The following is a 22,751-nucleotide window of genomic DNA, read 5'->3' as shown; positions in this document are numbered from 1 at the left end:
TCACTTCTCACTAGAATGACACAAAACACCAGTGCTGATGTTATCTCAAAGACAGTATCGCTGACGAATCAAAATGACCAAGACTTTCAATTTACACAGCTCCGTTAGACTTGTAATACAAGTTTGTGCCAAAAGATGGTGCATTAAGTCCTTTAAAGGAAAAAAAAATAGGCATCGGAGGACTTAAATAACAAAAATGGGTGAGTTACTGCAACGCTGTGGTGAAGACAATGATGCACAGGTTCAACCATTGGAGCCTTCCTGGACTATAATGGAGGAAAAGCAACATGCTAAAAAAAAAAACATTGAAAGACCCATGAAAGGTGAATTATAGTGACTCAACACAGTGACTTACATTTTACATGGAGTCCTTTAATCCAGGAAAATGACTATAAAAACTGAGCGCTTTTAACAAGTTCAAACAAACAAACAAATTGTAGCGCAATTCAGTCCTTATTATTGGCAGAGAAACAACACAAATATCACCAACAGGGGAATCTGCATGGGATTTTCTAAACCTATCATCATAATACATTTTTTGGTTTGCCTGGTCAGTTAAGGGGCCCTTCAATGACCCCTGGGGGGACTTTTGAAATATGCACGTTATCCCAGTAGTGAGTTGTGTGTGTGTGTTCACTATTGGACCACTAGATGTCATCCAGCCGAGCGGCAGCGGCAGAAGAGGCAACACAACAAGAGTCCTCCCTCCTCAAAGATTTCACATCCAGTGTTTATCACGCACCCGCTGCCTCTGAACACTGAGCTCACGGTCCGATAACTGAGGGCGGAAAACAATGATGTGTTGAGATCCGCGCCGCATCGTGGACACCGGCACCGCGCGGCGGCGCACGCTGCCCACCCCCCCGTCGCGCCTCAGATTGGACGGGAGTGAGTCGGTCTGCAGGTCTGTTGGCGCACGCACGCGCGCGCACCACACACACACACACACACACACACACACACACACACACACACACACACACACACAAAGATCCTCCACCTAATTGTGCCTCATCAGACCATCAATCAGCCGCGTCCGCAGCGTCTCGAGCCGTATGACCTCCGGAGTGACGCGCCTGTTGGAGGAGGAGGAGAAGGCGCCGGAGGAGGAGATGCGCAGAGCTGCGGGTCCCTACTGCGCTGCCGTGGAACAAGCGTGAAAACCGGGAGGAGAGGCTGGGCTGTCGTCAAAAAGCGATGCCAGGAGTAACCAAGTACAATTTAGTGGACGATGCGCACGACTTGAGGATCCCCATGCACAACGACGAGGTCTTCAACCATGGGGTGTGTTTCGAGGCGAAGGTGAGGACTGCAACAGATACTTTAGTGTGGGAAGCATTCCAGGCTTGAAGATCAGATTTATAGCGTGCCCAGCACTGGTGTGAGGATTAGTAACCTCCAGAGAAACTTCATTGTTTATATTGGTTCATGCAGGACAGTGTGTGTTTTGTTTGCTGATTTATGAACAGTTTCAATGTTTGTTTGTTTTTTTCTGATGTTATCTTTAGGCTACAAAGATTGCAATCAATTGATATGTCGGTTAATGATTTGTCAACCTGAAACAACAGTGATCTAATGACATTTCTTCATCAGTGTCTGTTGATGTTTTGCTACTTTGTCTTTATGCATGCGAACATATCAGCCTGAGGGTATTCGAATGGCAACAAGCTGTCAGTGATACTTTAATCCTAAGAACTCCCCATCAATATTTGCTCAACATTAGATCATGTTTAACTTGATCTGACAAGCAGTTCCATTTCAGTTTATTGTCGTTTCAACATACAGTGACAGATTATTTCAAGTTACTATTAGTATTTGGGATTCACTGAGAAATAAATGCATATTGTCGGTAATTTAAGTGTTTATCTGAAATGTGTGAGGATATGCTTATATTTCCAAAGCTGTTTAAGAACTTGAAACAAAGAGCTGCCAAAGCAAGCACAGCTGGAACAAACAGCACAGCAACTCGGCACTCCCTCCAGTAATCAAACTCATTCCATCATTTGGACGGCCGATATTTGAACCTCTCCCCTTCATTCGGCAGTATATCGGCAGTTTGGAAGTGGGTCGTCCTGGCAGCCGCATGGAGATAGTTGCTGCAATGAGGAGAATCCGGGTAAGATGATTGACTGTGACACCACCCTGAACCAGACACTGAACTTGATCCCACAATACCCACATAAACACAGCTACTGTCAGCTGGCGATCGATGTACTGTGTCATTACACATCTCTCACTAGCTGGTGTTTTTATACTTCCCCTTGTGTGCACACACACACACACACACACACACACACACACACACAGAGCTCACAGGATCTGTTGTACCCTCATCAACAGCCTCGCTATACATGCATCACCTGTCTGGGCGAAGCAGTACACTGTTCATGAGCTGTCAGGAGCGGTTTGAATCATGGCAGGATTCATGCTGCAGCTTGGATTTTGTGTCTGAGGGAGAGCTCCCCGAAGCGGGTTTATTTGTGATGCTGTTGGGAACACCACACTTCTTCTGTGTTCCTCTGTTTAGAACACGCAAGGCCACTGCAAGACACTGTGCCGCCTCATCGCTGCAGAGTGACACACGAGCACAGAGAGCAAAGGATTTAGCTGCTCGTCAGCTGTGAGATCTAATCTAACTACCAAGTTATTGTGTCACTCTGAGGTCGGACACATCCCCAGTGACATCCAGGAAAGACTTAATCCTTAGCGCTTGCATGCAGTGCAGGATAATGGCTATTTGGCTGTACTGGCACACACTTAGTGTTGCTGCTTTTTTTTTTTAATCCTTCTTTCTGTTCAGTTCTGTCTGTGTTCAGGATTTTTGTATTTTTTTTTCCTTACAATATATCGTAAAGCTCTTTGCCTGCAGTATTGAGGTGAAGCGTTTTCAATGCAGCAGCTCAAACCCACACAGTCCACAAAGTTTTCAAAAGGATGAAGACCTTGATGGCTAAAAATGTGCCTGGCACCATTTATTTTTTTCTCATCAGTGCTCAAACACAAATGTTCAAGTTTGTGCTTGCACACTCAAACAAGGTTTTAGGGCTGTAAATCAAATTGTCAGAACATTTTCTGATAAAACAAATCAGTGCAATGGAAAGGTTTCCTAGAAGACCAACATCATAAAATGGTCTATTCCATTGGTTTATATTTGTTAAAGTATACTTAACACTTTTAGGTAAGGCTAAACTTTAAGTCCCATTTTTGCAAACTCCAAGTGTGTGTATCCTTCCCTTCCTCTCCCCTGATCCCAGACCAGTTGATGAAATTCCAATGATGTTATTTTGGTTTTCCCTCTGTCAATGAACAGCAGTGTAACACCGTCAACGGCTACCTTTTTAGTAGCTTCCTGTTTGCAGCTTAACATTGATTTCCACAGCAAAAGATTTATGCACACATCTCTGAGATATTTATATACAGTCTAAAATTCACCAAGACCCTTGATCCAGCAATAAATCACATGGGTTGACTGCTTTTGTGTTTTTTCTATGATATAAAAATTGTGAACCTCTTCATATTGATATACCTACTGTAATGTCTAACTTTTTAAATGCTCGTGCATGACTGGTGTGACTTTTGTTTTTGTTTGTTTCAAGGTGCACATCTGAGTAGCCTGTGTTATTAGTCTTTGTAGTGAATGACTGGATGATTATAAATCGATAAATTGATATTTATGAGTCGCACATTAGTCTGATGCACATGCAGCTCATTCAGGTGTGCAGAAACTCAAAACAGAAAGAGATTCATTGGTATAATGACATTATTCACGTATTTGACCAAAACTCATATTATATAAACCAGTGCTTGTCCAAAAGAGCTGGCTCCGGTCATTGCTCCATAATCAAGGACTTTTCTTCAGACTGTGTCTAATTTAGAGATGAGTCTTGTCATTTTTTTCAGTAATTCATCAATGGCATCTCATTATTGACAAAGAAGGGTTGGCACATTAGCAGAACAGAATTAAAGTCTATAAAATGTGGTTGTTGGTGGAGATGGCGCAGATTGGCAGCCTCGCTTCCGTCAGTCTGCCCCAGGGCAGCTGTTTCTACATATGTAGTTTATCATCATCAAGCATGGCGTGAATGAATAATGCAATCCAAAGCTCCTTTGAGTGTCCAGAAAAGTGCTATATCAAACCAATGCATCATTATTATGAACTTGTTGGTATGGTTTGAATAGCCTATATTTCTGCTCATTGTCTGTAGACAGGATTGATCAAATGCTTTTCTCTGAGGTGTGAATGCAGAACTAATGAAAATAAGACAACAAAGATGAAAAGAAAAATGCATTAAGAGACAAAACGGCATGATGGTGGGTGTGGACGCGATAGAGGTTAATAACATGAAGACAAGTGTGCGAGAGACTCAGCAGGCGAGATACACAATGGCAGTGTAATTAAGACCCTCTGCTTCTCAGGAAGACTGACTCCAAATAATCAGATGCTGACATGTCCTTAAAGTACCCGGGGGGGCTGAGAGATAAGAGCGGAGGTGAGCTGGCTTAACATGTAGCCTTCGTCTGCTCGGCGGCGGTGTTGGTGTGAATTAGTTTCAGGCTCATGTGCATGAAAATGAGATGCAAACACTTCCTACGTTCCACTTCACCACTATCCCACATCAGCCTGTGCAAAGAGATGGATGGTGCTCTTCTCCCAATTTATGTGGAACCGCATTCGCAGGGAAAGCGCACACACATCTGAGACATCTGCGTCCTTCACCCAAGAATCCACACTCCAGTTTAAATCCACAAGATGAGAACAGATTTCAAGGAGACAGATGACACACTTGGATAGGCCAACAGCTCTGGGTTTTTATTTCTTTTAACCTGTACTGATAACGAGGAAAATCTGATTTAAATAAAAAAAAAAAAAAAAAAAACAAAGCAAGAAGGCAGCTGCTGAAGACAAACCGGAAAAAAGATAACAGAGAATAATTACATCTGTCATGGAGACTGAATGGTGGAAAGGAAATGAGTGATTTCACAGAACTTCATCTGATCAATTAATCATGTGATGTTGGACTTTTGGGTTTTCAAAGCACAAGTGTGGCATTTCATATAAATCCTGGCTGTTCTCACATCTTCCAGCCCGGGTGTTTGGAGCCCGAGCCTGCAGTGGAAGCTGTGCAGCGGGCTCTAGTATTAATCATGGAGAGGGATGAAAGTGTCCCAGACTTGTCTGCGTCCCTGTGGGAAGTCTGTCTTTGAAAGCTTAAACAGCTCCCAGAAACAGAAACTGACGGTTTCTCAATGTTTACTCAATCTCAGATTTCCCCTGAGAAGAACACATGTAAAAATATCCCCCGTCTGCATGATCTCAACTCTTTTTCTTTTTCTTTTTTTTTCAAAATATATCATTAATCTTGTTTAAAGAGCCCCATCTAAGTGGGACCTGTTACATTTAATGCTAGTCACACCATGCAGCATAGTCAACAAATTAGTTTGATAACTGCTTGAATGTTAATTTGTCTCCTTTCAGTATGAATTCAAGCTGAAGAACATAAAGAAGAAGAAGGTCAACATCGTTGTGTCCACTGACTGCGTCAAAGTCATTTTGCGCAAAAAGAAGAAGGTCAGCCTTTCAGAATTGTTTTCGCACTTTGAATGGCACGATTCATCTTTTTAAAAACACACGTCTGTGCTTGTGCTGCGTTTGTTCTAACCAGAGAAAAGGATGGTCATGGGATGAAAACGCCATCTTGGTGACACAGGATCCCATTTACAGGTGAGTCCTCTTGACCACATGGTGCGTTCAAAACCTGTGTCACGTTCTATTCTTGTCTATTTGACACTTCCGTGACGTGAATCATTCGAGCACAAGCTTCCTATCTTCTGCGTCAATACCTCGTGCTCAGCTGAATGCTCCCGGGGGAATCACTGAGATGTTTGTTTTTTTAACAGCAGAGATCTGAAGAGCTTGTAAATTGTAAAAAAAAAAAAAAATCCATGGAAATCTGTTACACCTGTCACATCTTGTGTTCAGTTTGTGTATAAGACCCTCTAAACTTGATTTTGTGCGGCGTGTTTTTCCATCTTCAGGATCTTTTATGTCTCACATGATGCACAAGACCTAAAGATTTTCAGTTACATCGCGAGAGATGGACAGACCAACCTCTTCCGCTGCAACGTGTTCAAGTCTAAGAGGAAGGTATGTCGTAACTTTTAATACACTGAGGATTATTTAGTTCAACTCTCAAACCACCAGTGGTAAGAGAGTTCCTTCTATTGGTACGTGGATTCAAGTAATGAATTTAGTTTTTAATTACTTGATTATATCTAGAATCAAAATGCTACAAAATGTTAAAAAAATTTTGACATTTAGAATTCTGAGACGATTTTATTTCTTTTTGTCTTTATCAGTCTTCTACAGCTGATTCATGAGTTAGTTGCTCAACATTTTCTCAGGTGGTCCGTTTGAGAATCACTGATTGAGGCTTCTCATCTCTGCTCTTTTTTTTCCAAATGAGGAATTCATTCATCACACACATCACTGGATCTTATGCGCCTTCATTCGGACCAACACTAATAAAAATATCCATCTTGATGTTCTTAAAAAGCATTACACCAGCCTTTTACACCAGATTATTACATAAATCAAGCAGTGCTGGACTTAAACTGCTTAATGTTTTTATGTAGAGGGGATTTACTGTCAATATGTTGGTATGAGATCTGTTCGCCTCAAAGACTTTTTGTGTCTGAAGAAGCATTGTTTTTTGTTTTGGTTTGGTTTTTTCATGCGTGCTGTTGTCATCACATAACTTACTCTTACTGTCTTTCTATTGAGTTGTACGTCATCAATCTGAGCAACAATCTTAACGTAGGCCTCACTCCTAGTCACTACTTAATAGCCTGTCAACCCAGGTTGAAATCACTTAACACAGAGAAGAAAAACTGTATAGCAAGTTAGTAATGACTGTGTATATATGTGCATGTGGAAAAATTATATTATTAATAAACCATGATCTAGTGTTGGTTCAAGATTAATTTTCAATGTTTTTCAGTCATTCATTCATTTATCTATCCAGCATGAATTAAACAGGCTGATATTTTGCTGTCCAACATGTTAATGGTTTGGACTTTATTACAGATGTGGAGACATGACCATAAAAATCTCATAACTGGGAGTAAACATAATTGTAACAAGTGCGTCTGACGTCCACGTCATAAATGCAATCATCCAAACATCTTGGTTTTCATTTTCCAGTCCATTATCGAATTTTGGAGTTCGTATGTACATTGTGACATAAAACTCAGGTGATTTTTCATCGAATTTCCACTGCTACAACTCGTGTATCTTGTCTTTTGTTCACATTGTGACTACATTACTTGGTTTTAAGATTTCTTTTTTCCACGTGTACTTTTGTGTGCATATATCCAAGGTCCCTCACTAAAACCTATTGAGTGGGATGTAAACAATTTGAAAGTACCATAACTGCTTCGTTTCTTTTTATTAAACGTCATGAGCTCCAAACTATGCAGCTTCTGGTCATATCCATACCTGCCGTCTCATTTCTGGTCCTGTCAGACCACTCACAGGACCAATTAAATCCATCTTCAGAATCCTCCTGTCTAATTTAAAATTCAAAATGAAACGCATTCTTCTCCACACATCTACATATCAAGCAAATCCAATTTCTCCTCTACGATGGAGCCGGAGCGGCACTAAGATTGACTCCCATCCTTTCACCATGGATACCAGAAAGACTTAGTGAAGCTGAATACTAATCATTGTCAAAAAGAAGGGGGGAAAAAAATAAATAAATAAAGAGGGGCTTTTTTTTTCATAGATGATTTTGCCTCTGCTGAACGAAACACCCACCACATTGTGGAGGACACAACCAGTGGTGCTGCTCTGCCTCCCTGGGGTCTGCGCAGCCTTATCTGGGTGTTGCAGACCGTGCATGTGTGCTGAGTGGGAGGAGATGGACCAGCTGATAAGAGGAGATTTGATTTATTTTCATCACGGCATGTCGTAGCGCAGTGAGATTCGGATGTCTGCCCGCTACATCAGCAGAGCCGTTTGTGCTTGGCCCTCAGAGAGCCGCAGTTTAACTCCACAATTCACAAATTTAATTAAATTCCTCACTGATGAACCAGCATAATCAGTTTCCACTCTGGAATGTAGTTTTATTGTTTATTTTCCTTCTCTTTTTTCTTTTTTTTTGGCTTCATCAAACTACTCTTTTAAGCATGAGGTATTTTGACATGATGACAGATTGCCCTGAGGCAGGACGATCCTCCCGAGGTAGATGGCAATACTTTTTTTTTTTTTTTTTAATGACACGGCTTTTGGCAATGTGCAATATGAAAAACATGACCTTCGATGAAATGTGGAAAGGTATGGTGGATGAGGTTTAATTCCACAGGATTTAGTTTATGGTCACTGGACTGTGTATGAGCACATTTGCAAGCGGGGGGAAAAAAATTACCGTGAAATCGATCAGGGAAGTGTTTATTTCTCAAAGGCCACATTGAATTTTCCTGTGTCGTATGCTATAGCCTAAGAAACATTGACACACAAATTTCAGGATGAACAAGAATTGATTGAATTTTATTCATGACAAATCCTGTTTGCATTCTGCACCAAATGCACCTTGAGATTGTTTTTTTCAAATATGAGGAAAAACCCATTGATCCTAGTAGACTCGACATCATTGATTTAATAAATGTATTATAAATAGATTTTTCCATTTATAATCACTCATGGGAATGTACAAGGACAAATACCTGAGGTGAAATGTAACAAGGGATTTGCACTGTAATATACTCGAGTAGTTTTTACTTTTACTTGAGAAAATGCAAATGTTGTAACCGGTGCACGTGTATGAATAATACTATAACATAACAATAGTTATAGTATGTGTGTATATGAGCTGATATGTTTGCACATATGACCTTTCACCCTGAAAGCCTGAAAAATGCACTTTCTCAAAGAAGAATCTCTACTTTTGTACTTTTATGTAATTGTGCTATTTATTCAACAACCTCTGCAACAAGTCGACAGTAAATCTTTCACACTGTCGCTTCACATTGAGAATGACAAAGCTATTCGCCATAGTTCTTTGAGTATTTGCACAAGGTGAGAGTGAAAAGAAAAAAAGCCTCTGTAGGAGTTCAACGAAAGTTCTCTACTTAATAAAACAGTTTAATTCTGCCCCGTCATCTAGTTCACTGGTTTCAGGGATTCTGCAGAATCTCACTGGAGAAGAGAAGTGTATATTACCTTCTTTTTTTTTTTTTTTTTTGTGCAGGAGAATCTTTGGGGGGAAAAATCCCACCGTCTTGTCTAATTTGTGTTAACTACTTGTTCAGAAAAGCCAGGAGGAAGATCCACTTGATTTTCTAATTGCAGCACGTCCCACCACATTAACTGTCCTTGCTTGACCTTCACACACTGCTGATTTTCTTTCACACAGTGGCAGGCTGTCGCAATTCATTGATTTAGTTCACTGACCAATCAGGTAGATGCTTCCTAATCTTTATTAATAAGTTTTACCAGCCATCCAAGGCAGGGTTGTTCAAATGTTTTGCTATGAGAATCGCAACAGCAGTTTTAAGGCACTTTCACTGCTCGTCACATTCACACATCATAGCTCAGCGCAGTTTTATGCCCAATGACACATTTACATCTGATGAGGGATTGAAAGGCAACCTGCTCTACTAACTGAGCCACACCTGACCATCTATAACGTTTAAAAGAGTGGATTAATGTGCTGAGATATATATTTCATGGCATGCTTTTCTAAATCCACATCTTGATCTTTGCTGGAAAATGTCACCCTCTGGACGTGCATGATTTTGTTTTTGTAAGAAAAGCTTAAATTGGCCAATTAAATAGGGATTATTTTAATCCTGTCCTTCAAATGGATGATTGAGCTTCCGACAATACTTCACTGTATCTGCTCCTGAAACAGACAAGTACACCACGGCGACACCAGATGATAAACAACGACAAATAGTAGAAGCACCGGCAATGTCTTTACGTTTTTAATTTGGTGTCTTTCTCGCCCCGTTTCCCTTTGTCATCATTTTTGTCTCCCATCCTGCCCCTCACTCCATCCGAGCTCCCATCTTGGATCTTGTTACTGATCGCTTGCACACGCACTTTCATAATGCTCCTTTGTTCCAGCCTTGTTCCTTTCCTCTGCTGTGTTCCTTCATTATTTTTTTTCATCCACTCTGCCTGTGCTCCTGCCACTGCTTCTGCACACGCTGTCCAAGCACCCAACACACACACACACACACACACACACACACACACACACACACACACACACACACACACACACACACACACACACACACACACACACACACACACACACACACACACACACACACACACACACACACGCACACACGCTCTTCTTTTTATTCCTCTGTGATTCTTCCCTCACAGTCTCAGGCCATGAGGATTGTGCGAACGGTGGGTCAGGCTTTTGATGTTTGCCACCAGCTGACCCTGCAGACAAAAAGCGATGAGCAGGAGGACGAAGAAGGGAAGGCGGAGGAGCTGGAGGCAGCGCCAGGTGATTCACAAGCACACAATAGCTCACAGTAAATGGCATCCACAAAACCTGTCCCCAACCCCCTCTGTCTGTTTCCATCCCTTTGCCCTTCTGTTACACACAAACATGCTGATTGTCATAAGAACACGCACACTCCCCGGGTCTTCATCTTTCTTCTCTGCTGCTTTCTTTCTTGCACAAATGGCCCTGCGAAGACAAACAGTGGCAACTGAACACACCTCTCGGAGAAGGGATGTCATTGTCCTTCTGAGCTTTTTTTTTTAAATCTTTTTATTTAGTGACAGGTTGCCACATTGAAGCTTCAAAAGTGGTTTTAGTGAGCCATGTGAGCCATCCAACCTTGTGTGGGCCTCCGCCAGCTCTCTGCTCACCGCCTCGAGATATGTTGCAAACTGTGCAGCTCAAAGTAAAAGCAGTACGAACATCTCCTCCCATGCATCTGGTCTCTCCACAGCAAAGAAGAGGTTTGCATTGTCGGAGGAGACGGACATCGAAGCCACAACAGAAGAGAGCATAGAGTGCGTCTCGTCATCTGACCTGGAGAAGAGCAAAAAGGACGAGGCCATCAGCAACAATGGGAAGGTACTGAGCTCCTATCACGAAATCACATGCAACAAGCCCTCCTGTTTTCCCAGTGGGATATGGGAGGTTTTATTAGCCCTGCATTTGACTATTTAGTGTCAAAAGCTAAAGATTGATGCCTCCCTCATTTCTATTGATGTACCGTCACGGCAATAAAAATAAATTGACTTTAAATCTGCCAGGGAGAAGGTCAAATAACCGTGTTCACACTCAAATCAATGACAATTATTTAACATGCATTTCAATGTGGAAACTACCAAAATGTACGCATTTTGATTGAATAAGCTCAACATACATCCATCCAGTTAGTTACAGTTGTCATACATAATTAACCCTGTCGGATTTGATGAAGAGAATGTCATTTTTTTGTGGCCCATACCAAGGTTAAAGTTGTCAAATTATAACAAAACAAATATTACAGTGTAAGAATCTGACAAATTAGCCATTGCCAGCTAAATTCCCACATCAGTTTTAATTCATTTGCCATGGAGCTCAACAATGTAGAGGCCAGTGCTTCTGTGTGCCAGGATGCCGGGATTAGGCACTTCTGCGCTGAGAGAAACAAACGCTGCATGTGGGTTTTGTTTCTATGACAACTATATCATTCCTCTTCTCAGTCTTTCTTTCTTCGTTTCGCCTGCCCCTCAAGTGTTTCAATTTTGATTGGCAGCGTCCACTCGTCATCACACAAGTGATAATACGTTAAAGAAGGCAGATTGACATGAGCTGGGTCACCGAACATTGCGTCCACAGAGAAACGATTCGTGTCAGGATATAACAGACTGGATATGTGCTGCATATGTCTGTAATTTAATGCTCTCCTGTTGTAAAAAGTATTCTTACAGATACATTTTCAAGAAGTCTACCATCCTGAGGCTATCATCAAAGATGTATGAGAAGAAGATCAAGATTTTTCTTGGTATTTCTTTCGGTCCTGTTAAAATATAACGACAGATTTGATTTGTTGAGAAGACACCAAAAAGTATCTGACTCTGTATCTGGTGGGAGTTCTCTTAAGTTGCATAAAACAACTGTGTTGATGTCATTGTGTTATCTATATTTAATTCCAGCGTAGTTATTTCAGCTTGCCAGTCTGTATTCAACACTGGGGACTGCGGTGTCTCAAATATGTTGCATTGTTTGTTCCATTGTGAATAATGTAGCGTTTTTGGAATTTAATTTATATTCAGGATTAGGGCTTCATGAAATATTTCAAATTTCAATTACACATATTGTAAACGACCATGCACTGCCCATTCATCATGCTTCAACTCTGCTGCACTGCCTTGTGTTGGCAACAGACCATAATTCCCTCCATTATTTCAATATCACATCACACCTGGTGAGACCAGGACAGAATTCAGATGAACAAAAGTACAGAAATCGAGGAGAAACGGCAGAAAACCAAAAAGTCATCAATTGCTCTGCGTCTGAAATGTCGCTCGTGGGAACTGTATTCAACAGTACAAATCGAAAAACACATTAACATCATATTTAAGTGTTTTTTTCATTTATTAAAAGTTATATTGCGTGGTGCATCTCTATTAAATATCGCTCGGCTCTACTCAGGACTTAACCTTTGATCATTGGTCAGATTAGACCGCCACTGAAGAATCATGGAATAGATCATTAAAAGTTAGTTGACTCCACAGAATCCAGTTATTTATTCTCAGTCTCTGTTTCTTTGATATTCATTCATTCATTCATTCATTCATTCGCTCAGAAAGGAGGACCCAAAGGATCAAATCAATAATTCAAATTATTGAATGAATTAAATAATGGCACTACTGTGGGTTGCATCACTAAGAACACATCAATGTTCCCCTTGAAAAGGTTTGTTCATTTGTCTTTAGTGAAGCAAAAGAGGCTAAATGTTCAAGTATGAAAAATAGAAATGACATCACTGCAGATAAGACAAATATTCATTCCATGTTTAATTGTCTCTCCATGCTCAAATTCACTGTTCTGGCAAATTGTCCACAACAAACGGGCTTCATTGATTCCTTCACCAATCAGTGGGAATGATGAATGTTTCGGTGCAGCAGGATATATTTTCGCGGAGCATGTTTTTCTGCAGCAAATCCGAAGTATCTTTTTTGATTAACAATTTTGTGACGCTCGCAGAAGGTGCGCTGGAGGTTTTGGCCTCATAAAAAAACTGAAGATGAAAAAACAGCACTGAGGCGCGAGCAGTTTACTGAGCAACAACATCTTTAAGCCTCGTTCAGACTGAAATGTTTCATGTGGGAGTTTTAATATTGATGAGATTACATGGTTTATTGATCAACCACAGCGAGGTTTGTTTGTTGTTGGTTTTTTTCCCCCCCGACACTGGTCTGCTGAGCCTGTGACGTCGGACAAACAGCTGTCTGCTCACTTTCACACCGAGTCTCCGAGGCACAGTAGAGCTTCATTACTCGAGAGAAAAGCAGTGTTGTTCTGACGAGGAGTTAATAATTCTGGATTGAGTGGTTATTACTCCTAATTGCTTGGCTACCTGAGAACACAGGAATTAGTCACATGTATCTCTGTTATTCATTCTGCTGTAATCAACCAGCAGCTTGTCCTATGGTGAGACCACAAAGCACTTTGTGTCGCTCCTGAGAGGGATTTGAAGGTCACCAGGACTTCACCGTCACGTTTTATTGACAGAGAAAACGCGACTGTATTGATCTTCCATCTCAGACTCCAGAGTTAAGTCATGTCCTTCATTGCAGCTCTTCCCACTGTCGAGAGCAAACGTACAGTAATCTGAGTCATGCAGCTCGGCTGCAGTCCATCGGGTCAAGCTATAGATCCAATTATAGATGGACTTATTGAATCTTCATTTAAGCGTCATCTGTACAATCACATTAAATATTTCTATTCTGTTTTTTGTTTGTAGAAGATCGGGGAGTTTTCTTTGACATAATACAGCAACGCCCATTCATCAACCTTGTTGCACTGCTGCTACAAGTGGAAAAGAAAAAGCCCCAGTCAGCTATCCACCCTTTGATTTGAGATCAAATATGTCAAGACAAAAATCAAGTCTGTGGGGAAAAAAACTTTTCATTTTATAACTGACTCTTAAAGACATTGTAATAATAAGCACTGTGCATATTACAAAAAGAACTGCAAATATTTGAGTCCTCTTCAGTTGTATCTGTTAAGTTTTCTGCAGTTTCTCTGATCTGGAGAAGATCTGGTGGTTATTATACAGTGGTTTTAGTGTGGTAAAAAACTGCATATACAAAGAAAAACATTAACTTTACGCTCTGTGTAAGACTTTGCCTCAGTCATTTATCTTTTTCTAAAATCACTTCAAATAAATACAAAGCTCCTGTAGCCTAACGTATTCATTCACTCACAGTGTTTCTCACATTCAACAGAAGGTATAATGATAATAATTATTTTTAGAGGATGTTAATTAGTAGATCATTGGATGGGGCTGAATAGATAGCTTAAATACTGAAACTCACATTACATGCTGTAGTCTTATGTTAATTAGCAGGAGGGAAAAAAAGCTTTGCTAATATTAATTACGACTGAACAACATTTGAGCCAATGAAATGGCTGGAATGAACTTTACCATGTTGTAAGTGGATCATCACTTGACATTATCTATGAATGAGTGAACTAATGTTATCGGTGTCCTGATGAAAGAGGTTCAGGTGAAGGGAGGGTGTGTGTGTGTGTGTGTGGGGGGGGGCATAAAGCAAATTGGAGGTGGTGTTTCTGTTTTAAACTGTCCTATATAATCTTTTTTTCATTTATCTTTCCAATCTGTGGCATCTAAACAAATTATATGGTACTTTTACATTCTGCCACAATGTTGTGCAGCATCCAGTAGCTTTGCTTTTCCTTTTTGCTCCACATAACGAGGCTGTGATCTTTTCACATAACTGGTCTGCAGTTGTCAGATTGTACTGCCATCTGGTGCAACGTGATCGTGACTCAAACACAAAGGTCTTGCCACAGTTTCCTGTTGTATGTCAGTATGACTGACAAGGTCATGGAAGCTATTTCAGAACATTTTATCTACTTTATGCCGCTTATAAGACAGTTTATTTGAATATAACTTTGCCAGAGCAGAAACATCCAAAGAGAATTTGTGAATTAGGGTCACATTTCAATGTGGTGAAATATTAAATAATATAAAAACAACACTCACCCCTCCACTTACAAGGAGTTTTGTTGCATTTGCATAAACTATGGAAAACAAGAGATGTGTAATCTGTGAAGGGACTGATACTTTAATCATTATGGAAGAATAATTTCATCATCAGTTGGTTCAAAGGCAGAAAAGATGATGAAAACATTTGTAAAAAAACGAGCACCAAGGCCGCAAAATCAAAGATGAAGTTCTTCCTACGCTAATTTTAGAAGAGCTCAATCACTAAAATGGTAACATAAAATCTTTGATCACAGCAGTTTTAAGAAACTGAAGGAGTTTTAATAACCATTGCTTTATTCTGGTCGGGTATTTGAGATATTGAATGAATATGTGTGATATTTTCTTTACCGGTGCAATATAACATGGGAGATACTGTATTGATTCTTTCCCCTCCCAGTCCTTGAAGTCTTCCCTATACAACTGCACACACCCCCGAAAATGACATTATTATATGGGTTTGTCCCTGAAATCCCTCTGTGAGCCCGTGAACTTCAAGTAGTGATGACATCCAAGTACCCATCCATTGCCTTCTCCATCAGGATAAGAGCACACTGACTCATTGCGGTGTCTCTTCGTATTTTCCCCCCGGTGGATCTCAGACAGGCGGAGCAGAGCGAGACTGTCAGCTTTAAACCACTACTCTAGACATATTTCACCACACACGCAGGCTTTATTCTATTTTTCTTTCCACTGTTACTCTGTCAGTGAGGATTGTTGGTTATCTTACCCTATACTTTTCATTTTTCCCCGTCTGCTGTGCAGCCCTCCCACTGCCACATGTGCTCTTTGGTTCTCTTCCTTTAATAATGGAAATGTATTGGATTTGTTTTGTTTTGTTTAGCTTTGTTTTTTTTGTTTTTTTTGCTTTGAATGTTTTCAACTGAACTGATCGGCATTGACACACTATTCACCAACAAGAAAATATGTGAACACACAGTAATTTCGGAACAAACCAGGAACTTGTGTGGAGCTTCCTCACTTTTTGGCTAAAAATACGCTAATAACTGCAAACAGTTATAGTTTGATCACTCCTTTGTGTGCAAGAGATTGCGTCACTCGGGGTTAAAACGAATTGGAGCTTTTTCATGCTCACAGCCAAAAAGCTGGGTCATCACCCTCGATAGGTACTGGCAGCAATAACACAGAGGTGTCAGATCGTCTCTCACATTCACACATTTGGTGTCACAATGCAAGATTCACATTTTGAAGACAAACATGCTTTCCCTACACAGACAGGCATTAGTATTTTTGATTTAATCAGTGTATTTTTAGCTGATTTGGTTCATATATTATGTTACCCTGCTCATTTTCAGTATTGACAAGGCTATCCACTGCACCACCAAGTGGCTCTGAGATAACGTAGGATATGGTTCTTTTATATTTCCCACTATCTTAGCGTCAGAAATTGCTTGTATCGATGCAAAGTTGTCTGTAGTAGCGTCAAAGTCTGGGAGGTGGATTCTCCTTCTTGGCAGATCTAAATCTGTGCAGACTCGCAGGAACACTGCATCACGCTGTGACCGTCGTCCGTCCTGCAGGTCTCTGGTAATCCATCCCTCCTGCTGGGCTCTCCGATCCTGGGGGCCTCGGTGTCCGGTCAGTCTGCAGCGGAGGCGTCCTGCTCTGCAGAGCATCAGGTCCATCTCCTGCAGAAACAGCTGCAGCAGCAGGAACAGCAGGCTCTGGCAGCTTCAGCACAGGTACAGAGGGTTTTCTTTTTTTTTTTATTTGGAACCACATCAAAAATATGGTCTTTTTGGCCTTCGCTTCTCTTTCATGACAAAATACAAGCAGCATCGCACAAAAGGTTTGTCTGTATATACCTGCAGTACAAAGAAATTACACATCAAACCAGACAGGATGTTGATAATTGATACTGACTATCTGGCAGAATAACATTTGAAGTTTTATCAATGTCTTAGTGTTTTATCAATGTACTTTACATTGTGCACTTGTTAACACCAATTTAAAAGCAACCAGATGCTCAATTATATCTACATTAAAACTCTCAATAAAAAGAGCAGAAGTCGTCATATCTGTTTATATGAAAACCCCAGAGGGCAATACGGCAACAACAAAATAAAACAAGAAGGAAGGCAACTTTATTTCAGTTGAAAATGAGTGATTGCCTTACTGAAAGACTGCAAGCAAACAGAAATGTCACATTCTTCCTGCAGAGTCCAAATAATTGTTGCATAAATGTAAAATGTTGTAAAGTCTGAATGATTCTTAACATAGCCAGATCAGAATCGTATACTTGGCTTCTCAGGCCAGAGGTCGTCTTGTGAACAACGCCATTAGAAAGACCTGAAAACTCGTTAATTTTCACCAAACTTCCACAATGACGACAATCATAATGTACATTCTTTAGTCAAAGTTTCCTTCCAAGGTAAAATAACCTTTCAATTATTTTGCAGCACTAAACTTATACTCGGAGAATAAATAGCGTAAACTACTTTTATGAGCTAATTTAACAGTCTGTTCTTTTCTGAGTTTCATAAATTTCCATTACACCCTGTTCTTATTTGCGTCTCACACAATGTTCCAACTTATTTGGCAGTGAGCTTGTGCGGCTAAAGAAGTAATAGTTCATAGAGTTCAAAGAGTACACACCGCGTTTCCTCCCTGCAGCCTGTTGTTGTGCCTTGTCAATGACGCGTATGCGTCGGTGTTTTCAGGTGCACGTGCTGCAGGAGCAGCTGTCGGTGGAGGTGTGTGCTCGGACTGAAGCCCAGGCTCGAGTGCAGAGGCTGCTGCAGCAGAACACGGACCTGCTGCAACACATTTCACTCTTAGTCAAACAGATTCAAGAGCTTGAGCTCAAAGCTGCTGGCCAGTTAACATCAAGTGAGTGGAGATCGGCTCTCTTTTCCTTTTTTTTTCTTCTAACAATGCGGTTTCCTCTCTCATTTACAGTGTATATTTTAAGATGTTTGGTTGCCTTTAATCTTCCTCTTCTTCCATGCTTTCTTCCCTGCTGATTTCTGTCACAAGATCACCCGGTTTCCCCTTGATCTCTTTCCCTAATAAGTTCGTTCTTGCCATCCTTCCTGTTGTTATGGTTCCTTTTTCTCATCCACTTCTGGTGGGCAATTAATTATCTCCTGGCAGCTCTCTCAGAGGATTCTGCTGTGTGTTCTGCTCTCCCTGCAACCAGCCAATGGCAATATGCTGCCATAAAGTCATGAATTATCAAATCCTGTGAGCACTGACACCATCCCCCTCCATGTAATTTCATCTGCTTTGCTGAGACTTTTTTCTTTTATGATCTGCATCTCTGTTTCAGTGTGATAGCCAACATTTCTCCTCTGCTTTGTGACATCCTTTATAAGCCCTCGCTCAGTCTTTCTTTTCATCTTTATTTTTTTCTGGTTCTCAGTGGGCTCCCAGGACAGTCTTCTGGAGATCACTTTCCGTGCCAAGCCCCCCAGCATGTTCCGTGAACCGCTCACCCCGTCCTCATCCACAGCGGCTCAGTCCCAGCTCCGGATTAGTGACAGTGCCTGGGTCTCCGCTCTGCCGGGGCCCTGCTCTCCGGGCACCACAGGCTCCGACACCATCCCTCTGGGGGTCAGTGGCAGCGGAGTTCGGCTCGAGTGCTTCCGCTTCTCCTCGCGGGGGCCGGAGAGTCAGGACCACGGCCAGGACATCGGCGAGACGCCCAGCGACGGAGTCCCGGACGAAAGCTCGCTGCTGGGGGAACAAGTCCTGGGAGCCCTGGAGCTGCTTCGTTTCAGGGAATCAGGGATCGGGTCCGAGTACGAATCGAACACGGACGAGAGCGATGACCGGGACAGCTGGGGTCAGGGGGAGGGAGTCGCGGCCGACGGAGCGGCTCGACTCCTGAATGTGCTGAATGCAGAGTGTCTCCCAGACTGCTTAGGTGACGAGATGGCTGTTTAGTGCCACTGACAAACTTTGCTCTCATGCAAACAGATGAAATTCTCAACTCAAGGACCTAAAATAATGTATTGTGACCGGAATTGCATCATATGCAAGTAGAAGTTATTGGTGGTGCGCACTCATCATGGTACTGGCAAACGTTTTGAAGTTTTGCTTTGCACTCAGACGATAGCCCACTTGTGCAGGTGCTGTAACTCATAAATTATTCAACATTACAAACTAACATACTTGAAGTGTATTTAAATATTGAGATGACTCAATTCTAACATTTAGAGTTTAATACAAACGTACAGCAAGTTGTACGTTCTGAGATAGACGCTAACAGATGGTGACATTGCAGTAACAAAAGTCTGCAGAACAGTCAATGAAGTCACACTTACAGTATGATTATCTGAGGTGGAGTTGTATGAGGAACTAATCGAGAATGTGTATTACATTTAGTAAATGGAGGGGGGGGGGGGGGGGGGGGGGGGGTTGTAATGCCTTCTTTTTGGTGAAGCACCCAAAGATGTCTAGAGATAAGGACATGACAACAGCGAGACACATTTCATCCACCTAAAATAAAACTGCCAAAGAAAATCAATATCACTGTAAGTGCAGGCGATGTTTAGGACGTCTTCATGGCTTTACTTTGTCATTCCTCCCTTCAAAGTCAGACCCGATTGGAAAAGATAATGTTCATTCCATCTGAACACCTTTCTACTCTTCCGTTTCACAGGTTAGTTCATTTGTTCACTTTGGTCTCATGACGTCAGTTCCACACATTAAACAAACTATCCCTTTGTAAGCAGCAGTAGATTAGAACTTCAGGGTCTGCACATTAAAACATCTTGTTTTGTGGAGTCTAAAGAAGAAAACAATGCAGTAGCTATTGTCTCCATTTTTAAAGACGTATCTGACACCGATGTGAAATGATAAAAATATAATTTTTTTATATTAGGTGGCTGAAATGCTCCAAGTGTCAAGGTGTTCCCACCATCTGCCTTTTTCTCCACACTGAAGACATGCCAGCTTCAAATTTCTCATCATACACATTGAAAAGATTAAGTACCTCGTACAAATTCACCTGAAAACATGTATTATTTATTACCTCTTTGCTTATTTGCTCAAATCTCCACTTCCATCCACCTCCTCCACCTGCTTTATCAACATAATTATTTCAAGGAAGCAAACATTTGCTCCATAAAAAGAGCAATTAAAAATTCAACATCTTGATTTCGCACTGCTGGCTCACTGGGTACTCCACTTTCTTCCCACAATCCACTGACATGCTTGTTATGTTCATTTGTGGTCGTAAAGTGTCTGTGGCAAAGAAGTAGGTGGTTGTCTTTGTGTGACTTGCACCTGTTCATGGTGCAGCCTGTCTTTTGCATTTCCGTCCCAGTTTGGATAAAGCAGGTGTAAAAGATGTATGGGTGGATGGATTAGATATCCTTTAGTTCCCTCAAACAAAATGTCTCCAACCAGAAATCAAATCGACTTGAAATACTAGAACAATAAGTATCCGTTTCTCGGCTTCATTGCAAGACAAACACTCCTAGAAAAGAGTATGTTGCTGTGCAGCTTTCTTTAAAAAGAAAAAAAATCCCCTCAGATGAACTGTGTTGTTTCAGGCTCTGTCTGTGAAAATCTACTGTCTCCTATGTATGTTACATTGTTGTAATGTGTTTTATGATTGTTGTACTTTGTTGGTTCCTTGACGACTCTGGACCACTCTCCAGGCTTATTACACTGTGCTTGTGTCTATTTATGGTTTTGTGACACATTCAGCATGAACACTGTCATTCTTGTTGTTTTCTTATGAAGGTTTCAGAGATGGAGGACATCTTTGCCAAGTGTGTCTGTTAATGCTGACTCATTTAGTGCAAAAATTCAAATGTTGCTGGACTTGCTATGACACTCATCTGTAATCTGTATTCACTAAAGAGTTTTAAAGAAAAAGCATGTAACTTTTCTCATTTCAACAGATTGTGTGTGCATTGCAAAATTTTATTTGCATGAATCCAGTACTGTTCATATGACTGAGGAACATTTCATAACTGTATGAAACCTGTGCAGGTGCTGCTTGTTTCTGTATCCACCACTTAGTGTGAGTGTTTTTTATTGGTGCCGTAGTGCGGCAGTGATAAAGTGCTGTGTCACTGCTGCGCCACCCTTCCAAGGAATTGTTTGGGAAAGTTTTGAAGAGCATATTCAGGGAAAGATGGAGGCAAATGAGGGACTTGTCGACTTGTTTCTTTCGCAACCCGCTCACTGTGAGCCAGCTCTTTGAATCCAACTGGATTGGTCATGTGTTTTTTGAGCTCCTGCCAAAATCAATCAATCTCTGCTTCACCTTCCTCCCCAAAGCTTGTCATCTCTTGCCATTTCTCTAACTGTCAATCTTTTAAATCTCCTTCCAAGATCATATCCGCTCATCACAAGTTTGCTAAAAATGAAGACACCCCGCTCCTTGTAGCTCTAAATGCCCTTTCTCAAATGCCATGGTATGTCCAGTCCATTTGGTCTGACTTACAAATTACTGAAATGTATCCAGGGCTGATTTGAATACATCTGTAACATAATGATAAGCTTCATGAGTTTGTGAGCTGACCTTTTTGCAGTGTTTTCCTCGTTAGTATTTATAACTGCTTGAGAAAATGAGGTGTGGGCATGCGGGAGGTCTTTTGTGAAGGTGATAGCTCTCTATTATTGTTAGAGATCTGCCATCTGTGGTCATTAAACAGAGTGAGCTCCCATTAAGCACACTGCTCCTGTAGACAGGCAGTGGTACGATGTGAGCAGATAAGCTGGAAAATATGAATAATATCAGCCATCACCCACCCACATCCAGCCACGCTGCCCTGCAGCTCCACGAGTGCAGCTGCTGCTGACACAGATAGTGGGCGGCCTCTCGGAGTTGTCCTCTGCTTTCATTTGATCATAAAGAAAAATTATCTTGTCACTCTGTCCTTCCCCCTCTTATTTCGATTGCAGTAGCTTTTTTTTTTTTTGTTGCTCTTGCATAAAAAGCATTCAAAATACAAACGTATGCATCTGATGCAGTCGTTTATTTGTGCGCAGTTTGTCATTTTTAGGGAGATTGACGGCGTGTCTGTGAGAGGGATGACAGTCTGTCCAGACTGAGAGAGTACAGCAGTGACTGGATGAATTCAAATGTTTTCATTCATTTCATGCTGCCAGTAATGATCTCCCAGGGAATGACTGCCCTTTGTCATCACCTCTCGTGTAGCACCACCAGCTGGTAAAAAATATTAAATGAAACTAAATAAAATGCTCAAGCTTCTAAAAACAAGGTCATTAAATAAGATGTTTAAAAAAAATAATAATCAATTTACTCTAGCAATTTCCATTGGCCCCATACAATTGCAGTCTTTGCTGCAGTTTTATTGTGAGAAGAATGAAATACAATGCATGTTATGGAAAGGCAGCTTCAGAGTCCGCTGATGGAGTCACACACTTCACCTTTGAGATTGACATTGTTATTGTGGGCATGTCAAGGGTTTGCTCCATACGTCATTACAGCTTTAAAATGCACCACCATGGCCGTGGACTACAGTAAACAGTAAATAACATCAGTATTCATT

The 22,751-nt window shown here is 41.2% G+C and overlaps 1 protein-coding gene across 1 annotated transcript; it reads left to right on the top strand.

The window, feature by feature from the left end:
- Window positions 1-1,197: 1,197 nt before the first annotated feature.
- LOC308135764 (carboxyl-terminal PDZ ligand of neuronal nitric oxide synthase protein-like) lies at window positions 1,198-19,164 on the top strand (the record flags this gene model as incomplete). The annotated part of the gene is made up of 10 exons (XM_080503870.1): window positions 1,198-1,302; window positions 2,045-2,116; window positions 5,477-5,569; window positions 5,664-5,722; window positions 6,037-6,145; window positions 10,397-10,526; window positions 10,981-11,108; window positions 16,800-16,961; window positions 17,940-18,108; window positions 18,641-19,164. The coding sequence occupies 10 exons, from the start codon at window positions 1,198-1,200 to the stop codon at window positions 19,162-19,164; spliced, it is 1,551 nt and encodes a 516-aa protein (XP_080359996.1).
- Window positions 19,165-22,751: the final 3,587 nt, after the last annotated feature.

This window comes from Blennius ocellaris (assembly GCF_963422515.1).
Source record: "Blennius ocellaris genome assembly, chromosome: 10".
Taxonomy (NCBI): Eukaryota; Metazoa; Chordata; class Actinopteri; order Blenniiformes; family Blenniidae; genus Blennius; species Blennius ocellaris.
This window is presented reverse-complemented; position numbering and strand designations above follow the sequence as displayed.